General features: G+C 35.3%; 1 protein-coding gene across 2 annotated transcripts in view; it reads right to left on the bottom strand.

Annotated features, from left to right (window-relative positions):
* LOC131064377 (importin subunit alpha-9) overlaps positions 1-13,792 on the bottom strand; it is a 198,909-nt gene that overhangs the window by 66,189 nt on the left and 118,928 nt on the right. For both annotated transcript variants that reach the window (XM_057998494.2, XM_057998493.2), the window contains exon 6: positions 5,925-6,004. In XM_057998494.2, coding sequence (XP_057854477.1) covers positions 5,925-6,004 — 80 coding nt within the window. The remainder of the gene's footprint in view (positions 1-5,924; positions 6,005-13,792) is intronic.

Below are 13,792 nucleotides of genomic sequence, written 5' to 3'. Positions count from 1 at the left end.
TCTGCTCTTGACGAATTTGACAGCTGTTGGTGATGGATTATGCCATGCTGTTCCGAACATTATGATCTTGAAGGGGGCCAGGTTGAATGTGCCCAAATTTGTATCGCTGATTTCCTTCCATCTAGAATTCATCTGGGAAATAGGAAGGAAGCCTTTCATCTCTGCTTTGATCAATGCTTGCCTGGTGATGGTAGTTGTCTTGCTTGATTCCACCATCCTAAAAAAGCAACTTGAGAATGATGAAAAACTGACTAAGTATGACCTTTCTTCACTTCTCCAATTCTTCTTTCTTAAATCCTGCACATGAGAAATGAAATGCTTCTCCACACTTATACAGAATTCTTCATATCGTACTGCTAAGTTGGGAGGCATTAATTTAGCAACTGAATTTAATATGCGTCGTACTTTCCCAATCACTACGCCATGCAAATGGAACTTCTCTTGTAATTGAGTTTGAATTTGGAAGTTTCACTTAATGCACTGTCATTCGTCATACTTAGAATATTCCTTCTACCAACTCATTAACTTGCCATTCTTTCAAATTTTGGAGGGAAATTGGAATATTCTTCAAGATTCGCCCGATTCATCGTCTTAGCTTGACTTTTCTTGCTCCGGGAGGAATTTTCCATGCTTCTCCAACATCTCCTATTTTTTAGATATCCTCCTAAAATTTAGGAGTCGGGTCCATTAGAGAGAGAAATCTCTCATGATTCTAAATCTATAAAAAGTTTCAAATTCTGATAAGATTTGATGTCTAAAAATGGAAATTTCAAAAAATTTCATGAGGGGATTTTTCCTTTTCATTCCTCCTTGACCCTTGGATTTTCATGCCTTAGACAAATTTTCGATTTTTCAAGCTTAAGCATGGAATTTAGTATGTCTTGGAATTTCATCATTTCCTTGATTCTCGACTTAGCCATTTCAACATTCCTCTCTTAGCCAAGCCACAATTCTCCTTTTGTGAAGGAATTGTTTCATTTTGCAATTTCCCTGACCCCTTACTTTTGGCGCCTTCCTACCCCTTAGGGCGCTATTTCTCAAGGAAGGAGGAATTCATGATTTCTTTAGGAAGGAGGAATTCATGATTTCTTCAATTCTCCTTGCACACTTCATTTTGACGCCTTACCTGAGTGATGGGCGGAATTTTCCTTAGGTCAAGGAATTCATCATTTTTTCGATCCTTCCATGCATACTACATTTTGGCATCCGCCCTTGTCTTAGGGCGGAAATTCTTCATGGAGGAAGAATTCATGATTTTGTTTGTCCTTCCTTTATCCTTCCAATTTGGCACCCTCCTGAGTGTTGGGCGAAATTTTCCTATGGCCAGGAATTCACACCTTTTCCACGCTTTCCATGTTGACCTAATCCTAGCGGCCTTTGACCTTCTTGGGCGAATCTTTGCCTTAGTCTTGGAATTCACACTTTTTTTCCATTCTTCCCTGACTACTCCATTTTGGCGCCTTCCATCATTCCGAGGCAGCATTTTGCACTTGGTGGGGAATTTCAACATCTCCATGGATTCCTTGCACCCCCCAATTTGGCGCCCTCCACAGTGCTAGGGTGCAATTTTGACTAAGGGAAGGAAATCATTATTTTTTCCTACTTCCATGACACTTGAGTTTTAGTGCCCTTCATCGCCCTAGGGTGGCATTTTGCATGTGTCATGGAATATTATGGTTTTTTGAATCCTCCATGACTCCTCCAGTTTAGCACCCTGTTTGGCAGTTGAGTGTGAATTCCTCCGGGTGAGAGAATTTCACTCTTGCTTCTTCCGGACTTGGGTGAATTTCTTGAGCTTTCCTTTTCAGGAATGGATTTCAAACACTTAGCCATTTTTTTTGAGTGATTCTATCTGCTTTCTGACTTTCCAGAATTAGAAGTAGTCGTGGATGCTTGATCTTCATCACCTTGCCTGAATGGTCCTGCCAAAAATAAACTTCCAAAGATAGAAACTTTTCAGAACGTCTGTGCTAAAACAGGACACATAATGACTTACTATAAATAGAAACTTACTAAAAATAGTAAGTTTGATTTTTGGCAAAATGATGACATTCTGGGACTTAGTAAAATCCCTAAAAAATAGGAACTTTCTAATAATAGAAAGTTGCTCCATTTTGGCTCAATTTTATTGGGAGGTTCCTTGAAGGGTCCTGATTCCAGTTATATGTTCAATTTTTCCAAAACCCTAACAAAAACCCCTAAAATCTAGGACTAAAGGCAGAAACCCTAAAACTGACAAAACAGGCCCTAGACTTCATCAAATTCACTCAAACGAAAAGAAGACTTAATCAATTTAACCCCTGAACACTCACAAAGCTAAGAGACTGATGAGATTGCCACCAAAAAACCACGAAAAACAAAACCAAACGACCAAATGATCGAGAGGGCCTAAAAAGTAGGGGGTCCCCATCTGGAATGGGGTGATGTGTGATTAGGTTACAACACTACGTTCTTGCATGCATCCATCTTATTCTTATATCTTTCTTCATATTCATCCTTGATCCTATCTTTCATGTCTGCTTCACATGGAATTCCAAACACCTCAGCAATTGCATCCTCAGCAAGGTAGGCAATGATGGCACCCTTAGAAGTCTTGATCATTCGGGAGCGAGCATCATAACATTGTGCACACTCCAAGATTAGCTTGTTGCACTATATGGACTGCGGAAATCCAACGGCCTGATAAATGCCACTCTTCATAATGTTTGCATAAGTTGGGGAAGGGATCTGGCTTCCAATTCTGAACATCCGCTGCCGCATCTGGTCCATGTTCAGGAAATGCATGTTTGTGTTTGTAATCTCCTTCCATCTAGATGACATCTTGGATTCTGGATAGAATTCAGTATCAACAATCCTCTGTTGTTCCTTCCGGATGCTAATTCCCGACTTCAACATTGCATCTATATGAAGCTAGAAGTAAGCAACTTCGAAAAATATTCCTGATAACAAGTTCTGATTTCCTAATGATTTAGACAATTTTAGGAATGGAAATCAAAAAATTTATCAACATTCTCAATGAATAGAAAGTAAATATGATAAGATTAGGGTATAAAACCCTCAGGAAATTCACTAAAATCATCAATTTTCAGACTTAGCAAAGTCTGAAGACACTTTCTTATATTTAGAAATTTCATCCAAATTAGAGTGCAAAGGAGTATATCGGATCGGGAATTGAACTAGGAAAGGTGTGAAAAGTAGTGTTTTCACACAGAAGTTGTCTAAGGACACCTTCCCAAGTCAACAATGGCTGCCAACAAGTTTGAAGACACCCAGCACCTCTAGGAATGATAGCAAACTCAGAAAATCGCCAAGAAATGGTGCAAAAATGCACTCCAAGTGAAATCACCTAAATAGGTAAGTGGCTGGAAAATGGAAATGAATGTTTTCTGAGGACAGCCCCTTGACACTGAAGTTTCAGACCTGCAACAGCATTAAGGTCTGAAAATGCTCTAAAACGCCTCTAAAAACACCTCCAAACAAAATCGCCTAGGTTGGAACAAGCTGGTTGGTGAAAAATAATTCTGAAAATGTGTTACCAGCCAACAATGGAGGTCACACAAGCTGCAATAATGGCGTCAAACTCAGATTTGGAAGTTATCACAGAAAGGAATGACAATGGCCACCACCAAGAATGAAGGAAATTCACCCAAAATGGTGTCAAATAATTTCCAAAATAAAATCGCCCCCTTTCAAGTATGGCGCCACCTCCCAAAACATACAAGTCTGAAAAAAATCTGCAAATAACTTCCTCCAATGCCAGCCAAACAAATCGCCCAAGGCTGGAAATGAAGAAAAATAAGGAATGAAAACAATCTTCAGCCTCAAATGTGTCAATTTGACACTTCACCAAATTCAACAGCTGGAGAAAAATCGCCTAAATCAGCAACACACTTGGCAAATATAATAATATTATAATGCTGGCCTCCCTCTTTTAAACTTGCTTTTGCCTTGAGTTTTCATCACACAAGCAATGTGGGATAAAACCTTGATACTTATACTTGCTTGGGCAAAATCTGAAAATCATTTAGTATTTATTGCAAATCATTTATTAATTGTTTTTATTTTTTAAATAGTCGTCATCATGTGTAAAAACAACTAAATTTGGGTCAATTTATTTAAAAGACTTTAAAATTTAGATCAAAATTGACCTCTAGGGGAAAATCGCCCCATGTTGGGGTAAAATCCCAATGAAAAATTTATTAAAGATCATTAAAATGCCACTTAGGGGAAATTCGACCCCTATTAGGATAAAAATCCTAACAAAATTTCATCAAACCTTACACAAAAGCCTCTAGGGGAAAATCGATCTCTATCAGGAGTGAAAATTCCAATTCAAACTTGCCACTTAGCACAAAAAATCACCTTGGGGGAAAATTGATCCCTGTCTGGATTGTTATCTGGACCTAAAATCATCAAAATCATGACTTGTGGAAATTTGCTTAAGGCCTGGAATCACAATCCGCACAAAAATCCTTAAAATCTTGTCATAAAAGTCTTGGTGGAAAATCGATAGGCATCAGGAATCATCATTTTAGTCCTCATTAAAGTCATCCGCAATCCTGGCAGAAAATCGATAGACATCAAGAATCATCATTTTAGCCCTCATTAAAGTCATCCGCATATCTAGTGGAAAATCGTGGGTTGTCAAGAGGTATTCCCACACTTAGTCAAATTTTCATCATCCCAATGGAAAATCACCCCATGTCTGGATAATAAGCGGGGGAAAAATTAGGTCTGTCAGGAATCCAGTGGAAATTCACCACCAGTCATGATTTTGAGTGGGGAAAATCAAGCGTCGTCGGAAATGTGGGGGGAAAAGCACCTCCCATCAATAATTTTGACATTCTAACCCTTAGAATATGGATTTTCATTAGGAATTTAACAATTCAACCACTCTCAATCATCTGGACACTTAGAATTTTCAATAAAGCACATTGGGACTTAGGCAGATTTACCAAAATTTGAGTGAAAAAAAAGGAAACCTATGGGGATAAAGTGCAAAATCAACTTGAATAACTTCCTAGGTGCAAGAAAACAACTCCTAAAGGTCCTAAAACACCTTAGCACTTAAAATTACCGACGAGGACGTTAAAAAACACATTAACACTCAAAAAGTTTACTCTTAGACAAAATTAGGATCATTTAAAATCTCAACTTTTATGCACTTGATCCTATAACTTCAAAACCCTAAACGACAAATAGGCATGATAAAAAAATCCAAGACTCGGGCACGGGAACTCAAAATTGCCCACTATGCTACCAAAACCCTAAACTAACCAAAGTGAAAGCAAGAGAGGGGGGATCCCCATTTGCAATGGGGAAATGTGTGAAAAGGTCACAACATGTCCATTGGTGAGCAACGATGCGAGAATATTAGGCAGTAGTTTGCTAGCAAAATATTGCAACAATATTCCCAAAACCTGCAATCTAACTACCAGCCACAACTAACCCAAAATCTTAAGCAAAAAATGACTAGCCTGCTAACTAAAACAATCACCCACCAAACTGTAACCTGAAGAAAATGGTTATGAGAAATGAATCATGAAAAATTTTCTATATGTAAAATACTGGTTGATGAAGGCCTTTTGAAGAATTAGAAGAGTATAGGGCAATACTCTCAAACTGTATATTGATTGTTCACTAGTAGATGACAATGACCAAGAACATAGAGTACAATATATAGAACGATTAGTAAGATGAACCGTTTATGTGGATGTATAAAGTGATATCACAACAATTGCTAAAAACTAGTAGTAAAGCAGTCATAAATAAAGAATAAAATAATGAATCCGACCAGCTATATAATAAAACATGCAATGTAATTATCAAAGTGTTGCTTTCAAAGGGTAGAACATTACAAATGTAACAAATCATTTTTAGCTTGGTAAAAATGCACTAAGAGTAAACAAGCTGTTTTATTTTACCCCTTTTGCATGTGTCGAATGATAGCTTCAGGTATGCCACTCATCTTTATCAACTCTGTAGCAGCCTTTGGTTTTGGTCCCTAAAGAACAAGGCATATGCTTGACTATGAGAAAATCAGCATTTACATAACTCACAAAAATAACAAATTTACAAACAAAAAAATGTCTTAAATATGTGGACTACAGCTTGTGAGTTTTATAAAATCACATTGATGTTTGATACATAAAGGCCAATGGCCTAACCTTAAATAAATATTAGAAATGAAAAATGAATGGGCATTCTTGAGAAGCAAGAAAATTTAATAAATTTGATAATTCAAAAAAATCATATTACACTCCACAATTCACACTCCTAGACTAGAATATCTACAGGGATTTCATCATAAACAAACTGTCGCATACATTTGGATGAATTATTATTAATAGAAAAGGACCCCATTTACAAAGATAGGCAGAGAGTTACTCATGCCTATGCCCCGTCCAATGCCATCAAAATATTGCCCTCAACTACGGATTCTGGAGGTTTGGGCACATAGCAGATTCCTTATTCCAGCTCTGCTGGAATTACCTTTGTACATAGAAGAACTTCTCCACATATTTCTATTGGTCTGAACATACTCCAAGTAACATCCCAAGGAAGTATTTGATAGTGTTTGATACAGATGCTATTTTTGATGTTAAGGGTGACTAAATAAGGGTTTCCTTATTTCATTCTTTCCTTTGACTACTTATACATCTATACTTTATCATAAATTCTCAGATATTCTCTCATAGCATTCATCTATATTACCTATGATGTTTAACATTTAAGTGAAGGGACATGTTGCTTTTAGAATCAATTTTATCATTTATGTGATTGCAACTTGTCTATGTCAAGGACCCCAATAAAATGTAGAGAATATTACTATTTTGATTTGTAACCCAATAAAAAGGATTCTACTTTTGGGCAAAAGCCTTTTTAACATGAAAAGAATAAAATAGTAAAGAAACAACCAGTCTAGACTCTAGAGCAAACCTTCCTCATATTACCTTGGCAAGAAGAACAAGCATGTCTGAGTTGGCTCCCACGTTAGTGAAACAAACATAGAAGACAGTATTTTTTTTATAAATTCATCTTAAAGCTCAGAGAAACTGCTCCATAAAGACAGGAATCATCTAAAGTGAAAATCACTATTAGAGTTGTAACTCTTGGCACTAGAAAAGCCCACAATTTACGAGTTAAACATGAGTACTGCAGCAAGCATGAGGATCAATCAGCAATTTGAAATGGGTGATTCATGGTTTGATGTTATGAGAGATTCCAGTGTGAAAAGTGAGTCCTTTAACAGTACATGTGGAATCACAAAAAGTGCCGGTGACAAGTCCTGCTGTTTGATTTACAAAAGCAGGCACAGCTTTAAAATAGTTGAAGAATCATGAATGATTTTAGGTTTACAGTCATGCCACAGTTATGAAAAATTAAAACAATCCATAGCCATTTCTGGATGTCACATTTAGTGAAAGCTATACTTCGTAGTTTTATCTTGATTGAGAAATCTTCCATAGTTCTTCCAGTTTTGAAGATGCTGTTAAAACTGCAGCTGATTCAGAGGCTCTGCCAAATTTCTTCCACCAATAGAGGATCCTACAAAATTTAGAGGTCTGGAGACTTTAACAAAGGCTCCAAACATACGTTTCTTGTCTGGGAGCTTGCTACTTTTTTCTAATGACTTTGTCATGGAATCTGTCACAATTGACATTTGAAAATTCGTTTTTAACTTTATTTCTACTTGTATGCATACGAAGATGGAATCTTATTCGATATACTGCCAAACTTATCTGGGCAGATGATAAGATGTTTCTTTGCAGACTACGACTTTCAGCTGTGGTCAGTAATAGAAGATTGTTAAGCAACTTTATCTCAGATTAAAACTCAAAAGCAGATGACACAAATTATTGTGTCAGTAAATATAGTAAATATTATAATTATCAAGCCAGTATTCATTGAACAGAAAACAAGAATTGTTCAAAGATAAAAAAATATATTTCTTTTGTATTCTCTTATACCTTTTGCCATTTTGGTTTATATTTGATAAAGATCAGATTTCTTTGTCCATCATATTATATTTCGGTTGGCAAAAATTTCAGACAGTAGTCATGAGAATGTTTCAATAAGAAAAATAAAGAAACTGGTCTTTATTAATAGTGGAAAGCATGTCAAAGTTTGGTCATGAACATTTAAAACCAGTAGATAGTTCACAACCTAAGTCTATTGCAGAAATAGAAGGAACATAGGAAATGATAACAACCTTCAGTAGCAGACAGAATTCTATAGTCACATGACACTATAAAGCAGGCGTGAGAGAGAAGAGTCTAGCAGACATGACAAAAAAGATACATGTTCAATAATAAACATAAGCATGATTGATAAAAAAGAGACACTACTTCAAAAACAAAATGAGCATTTTGAAAGTTGAAATTGTCAAAATGAGTTGCAAGATGAAAATGCTAGGCTCAAGAAAGAACGTGAACAGAAGAAAGCTCAAAACATGTGTTTCTTTCTTTGATGCGAAGCATCATGGATGAGGAAATCAACTGGTGAAATGGAAGAGTATATAAAACATCCTGATCAGGTAAAACAATCTTCTTCTTTGAAGACCTCTTCAGTTCATGAACTTTCTCATACAGGCATAGCTTATTCCTATAGTGATGGTGAGTTTCCTGATATCATTTGCCCTTTTCATTTTCTGACATTGATTTGAAGTTTGCTTCCAATTCAAAAAATTTGTTGTGGTTATCTTGTAAAATTAATTCTACATTTAATTTCTTTGAAAATCCAACCAAATTTGGATATTCATATTGTCATTTGCCTACAGCACTCATGCCATTTTTAGATTTAGGATTTTCTTACAAGTATTTAAATTCTAACAATTCAAACATTTAAGCAACTCAAGATATCACTCTTATGGCAGCAGGAAGCAGTGGGCATACAACTGCTAGACTGCCAATGTATGAGTGTATGCCAATAGCAATTAGAAACTTATGCTAGGAAATAATAACAGAGATACAACAAATGCAAAATGATGTATGTGTGATTACCCCATTTATGGCCCAAGTTTTCGGAAAAGTAGTTTAATTAATTGTATTAAGTTGTCTAAATTAATGTTTTCAGGCAGCTTGTATCTAATTAATTGTGTTTTTTAATCAAATATTTATTTTTATAAAGTGATTTTACCTGGATCCAAAGAGTAAATTATTAGAAAGTCACTATAAAGGGTTAAAAGGATTAATATTTTAAAAGTTATTTTATAATTTAAATTCAAGAAAGTTTGCAATATCCCCTCTAGATTCCTTGACTAAAATTATGTTTTCCCTTGTACATTCTATCAAATAGTTGGTACAGGACTGAAAATGATCTGAGTTTATATTTGCAGACCTTTGTGTTCAAGCTTACAATATTTTTATGCCAAGTTGGTAGTTCAAAATACTCACATATGAATTGATATGCAAACAGGAAGCAGGTGTGGATAGCAAAATACTTCATCCAAATTCCAAACATAGAAACTGTAACATACTACAATATTCAAATATGATAGTAATAGAAATTTATATTGACCGATGTAAATGCTAACATACATAGAATTTGTCTTGTAAGTTCACCTCCTTATTTCTGTAGCAGCAACACCTCCTCTCCATGAATATCCATTCCTGGGACAGAGAAATCTTCTGAAGTCCAGTTACCCAGTCCTCCCACAATACAGCGACCCAGTCCTCCCTGATGCTCACATTGCCAAGTTTGAGGGCCAACGCTAGGGAAAGGCAATCTTTCCAATACAAATCTGTGGGATAGCAACCACCACCCACATGAGATTCATGCCATGTCACTAAATAAGCCCACACCAAGGTGGTAATTATTCACATCAAAGGGGTCCACACACAGTGATAGGAATATAACCTTGCAGACTTATTGAGGTTGACCAACAACACTCCACAATGTAAAGAAGACTCCAGCCGAGCCAATAGTCGAGTATCATGATGAAGCTTGTGCCCCGCCGAAGTGAACACGTCCAGAAAAGATCATGAATCGGATATAATCCTCACACTGATAACACAGGTCAATAGAGATGCCACACTTCAAACAGATCGACAAACTTCAGAATGTCATACTAAGGAAAGGAAACTCCCACACTTGTATTTTATTCAGTCCCGATGATGACAATCATCAACACGTTTGAATCAACCAATTTCCTTTATAAAATAATTACTCAAGTCAGTGGTGCATAAACAGGAGATAGATGTTCAGAACTCCCAATGCCTTCATTACGCCAAAGTTTCTCACGTAGCTTTTATAGTTCATTATTTTCCATGCTATTATTGCATTCAATACAAATTAATCCCTTCATATGCTAAAGCTGTCGTGGATAGGCTTCCTTGCAACCACAGATAATAAACTCACAGCTTTAATCACCCATCCTTAGATTATATCTAACCAATGATGCCCACAGTTGAATTACAGCCAGCAAACATTTAAAAGATTTGGCTTTATTCACAAAATAATATTTCTTTCATCAATGAGTCCAACTTCTGACAATATCATTATTAATGACGGCTGCAGGCTTCATCGGTGGATAGATTCTAGATAAGGCAATCCAGAATTATGACCTCCATGAGGGTAGAGCATGGAAAGGTGGCATGTTTCCAAGTAGATACCTCAAAAAGGAACCAGTGTTTGCAAAGATTTAAGATGTAATTAAAATCAGTTAGGATTCTAACAATTGTAGAGTCCTTGGAAATGAATTGGCTCTGTTTGCGGACATTTTGACTCCTCCAGTAGCAACCCACTACTCAGAGGTTTTATATGCCCTTCATTGCCTACTTATTCACAAACCACACACCAAAAAGATGGTTGTGTTCCATCGGGAGGAGGACTCAGCATCAGATATTCCAAGATTAGTTCCGGTTTCACCAGCTCATGTTCCTGTCAAGGAAGTGGAAAAACCAACCAATGAAGAGATTGGGGAGAATGTTCCCAATATTTGATATGTTCTGCAGTGTTTTGGTGTTGTTTTTTGCAGTGATTTGGATACATAATGTGAACCTGTTCTTTCATGGATAACTTGTTCAAAGTTTTTGCAGACCGAGCATGCATATGGCACTAATGGGAATTTACAATAGTTTTTAGTTAACTACTTAGCCAATTTTGTTATGTGTTCCAATTTTACAGAGGGTCTCTTCTCTGGTCTAGTTTATTTCAGGTCTCTGTAGCCCGGTCCCATGTTTCAAAGGCTGATAATCAAAGCCAATCATGTGGCTTCTTTTGCAATTTTGTAACTCTCTATGTACATATTTATCTATTATCAATATAAATATTCAGTCTTATAGCCTTTTATCAAAAAAAAATAAAAAATCTTCAACTTAATTTACCCAAGCTTCTATGTCTTCTTTTCACACATTTATTTTCTGAACAACAATCTTTGATCTCTGGTAATTAAATAGACACCTCTAGAATCTCTTTACTATGATATTGAATTAAATACCTCTGAGATAAACCCCTTTTCTGAAGCACTGAACAATATTCCTGAAAATTGTCTTCTTGGAAGACATCCCAAATTTCACCATTAAGCCCACATGCGAATCCTGCAATGAATCCACCCACGAGTTGATTGGACTTTCATCTAAACAACCCAAATCCCAAGGTTTTCCATCCTCAGGTGTTGAACCTGTAACCAAGCTCTCTTTTTTGATAAAAAATTAAATTTTCCAGTGATTAATCTTCCTTTCTGCCACCTTTTTATAATAATTTATTTGGCACCCATCCCACTCATAACTATAGTGACTTTATTGATATTAATTTTTTAATATTAAAAAGTCACTTAATATAAATAATTAATTAAATATTAATTGCCTTAATATAACTTAAAGAGAAATTAATAATTTAATTAATTAATCATTTATTTATTTTAAGCTGGCAAAACGAGACATTACAAAGTTCCACAGGGGTTTTTAAAAAGGAGCTTGTGGAGACTAATTTCATTCATTATTTGGTTCTTCATTTTGGTGAAACCCTCTTTGAGAGTCTAAGTTATTGTTCAGCTATTCAGCATAAGATGAAAACCCCAAGGTGAATATTGGTTTCGTGAACAAAAACTTAACCAACCAATCCTTAATGAATTCATCTAGAGTTCACAATTGAATTTAAACCCAACAAGTTTTAAATCCTTGAAGATCTCTATATTTTTTGTTTTTTTCAATTTACCTAGTATTCGTCGAGTTTGGGCACTAAGTCTTAAGTCTGAGTCCAAGTCCGAGTCAAAAATCAGCTTGTTGAGTCCAAGTCCGAGTCAAAAATTAGCTTGTTGAGTCCAAGTCTTCTAACTATGGTTTAAAGAGTTATTTTATTTTTCTTTAGAAATATTTTATTTAGTACATAGACACAAAATTTTATTTCTATTTAAGAATTATTTCGTTTTGTCTAAATTGCTTACTTGATTTTTATTTATGAAATACTTTTTGGTAGTACACTTGTTTTATTTTCTGTATGTAACTTGTCGTTTTACTTTTGGTAAAGCCACCATTTATTATATTAGCGACTCTTTTGTTTTGTTTTTACTCTAGTAGTGTGGTAAATATTATATTCTTTTATGTTACTTTTTTAGGCATTAATATATTTTTTTTAAATTGTCTTTATATTTTTATTTAAATGTTAGCTCTAAATAGTTTTTCTTTCAGTTTCTTTTATGGCCATGACATCATATGTCCCCCCCGCTGCTATCACTGTAATTTATGCTTCTCAGCATAATTATCCTGATGTATCTATTTGGAATTCAAACTGTAGGTCTCAACATCTTTCTTTAGATTCCCGACTATGCTTTGAAGTTAGCAATTGTTCATTGATTTCCTTTTTCTTTTTGTTGAGAATTTCTATAATAATTTCAAGGTCGTTACTATGATAGAAACTCCTGCACCATTCAGGCTATTGAAAATTCTAGAATAATTCCCATGATATTACGCTATAGTTTTTTGTAGCTTTACACTAGGGTATCATTATTTCAGATAGCCTTACATAATATTGTGTGCGTACATTTCCTTCCATAAATTTTAGTAAAATTTTGAGAGAATCATTAATTGTTATTATTGCATTCACATTTTCTACAACCTCAATGTTTCTTCATTCTATAATGTATAAGACAAAGATGTAGTGTGAAGAAAACCCATAAACAAATTATAAAACCTTTTTTGGTTTCTGGCTGTGGATATCTAGATATAACATGTTTTTTTCTGTTTTTTGGGTAACCATCCCTGTGACCCAAATCTTACAAAGGCAACACAAGCAGTTTCCTTATGAAAAACCTTCAAATGAAGCAATAAATGCACTTTACCGAATGTACACTTCCAAGAGGGTGATTTGCATTCCCAAACAGGGTCAACCATCTTGGTTCTCTTACAGAGTTTTATGAAATTTACATTAGTACTCAAAATTCATAGGTTACTCCACTACCAAAAAGTTGAACAGACCACATTGGTATGCATGCAACTCTATATCTAAAAGGTCAAAGTCACATGATATGAACTATTCCACTAGAAATATTATTACAAAACACTGCCAAAAAATTAACATCTAAATCTTCAGATGTTATTGGTCATAAGGTTTATTCAAACAAATGTATTTTACAATTATCTGGCTAAAGTACCAATTGCATTCAATGATACAGTAACAAATATAACACAATGGAAACTTTTTTCAAATAGAGTCGGGGAAGACCATGCCAAGATCAGACGCTTTCCCTGTCTATAATAATTCAATAAAAAGGGGGATGGAGAAATGTCACAGAACAAAGCCATTGAGAACTACTACAATGAAACATAAAAATATTACAAATTCATTTTGT

This window comes from Cryptomeria japonica, chromosome 7, assembly GCF_030272615.1.
Source record: "Cryptomeria japonica chromosome 7, Sugi_1.0, whole genome shotgun sequence".
NCBI classification, from domain to species: Eukaryota; Viridiplantae; Streptophyta; class Pinopsida; order Cupressales; family Cupressaceae; genus Cryptomeria; species Cryptomeria japonica.
Note: the sequence above shows the minus strand (reverse complement) of the source record. Positions and strands in the feature narration are given on the sequence as shown.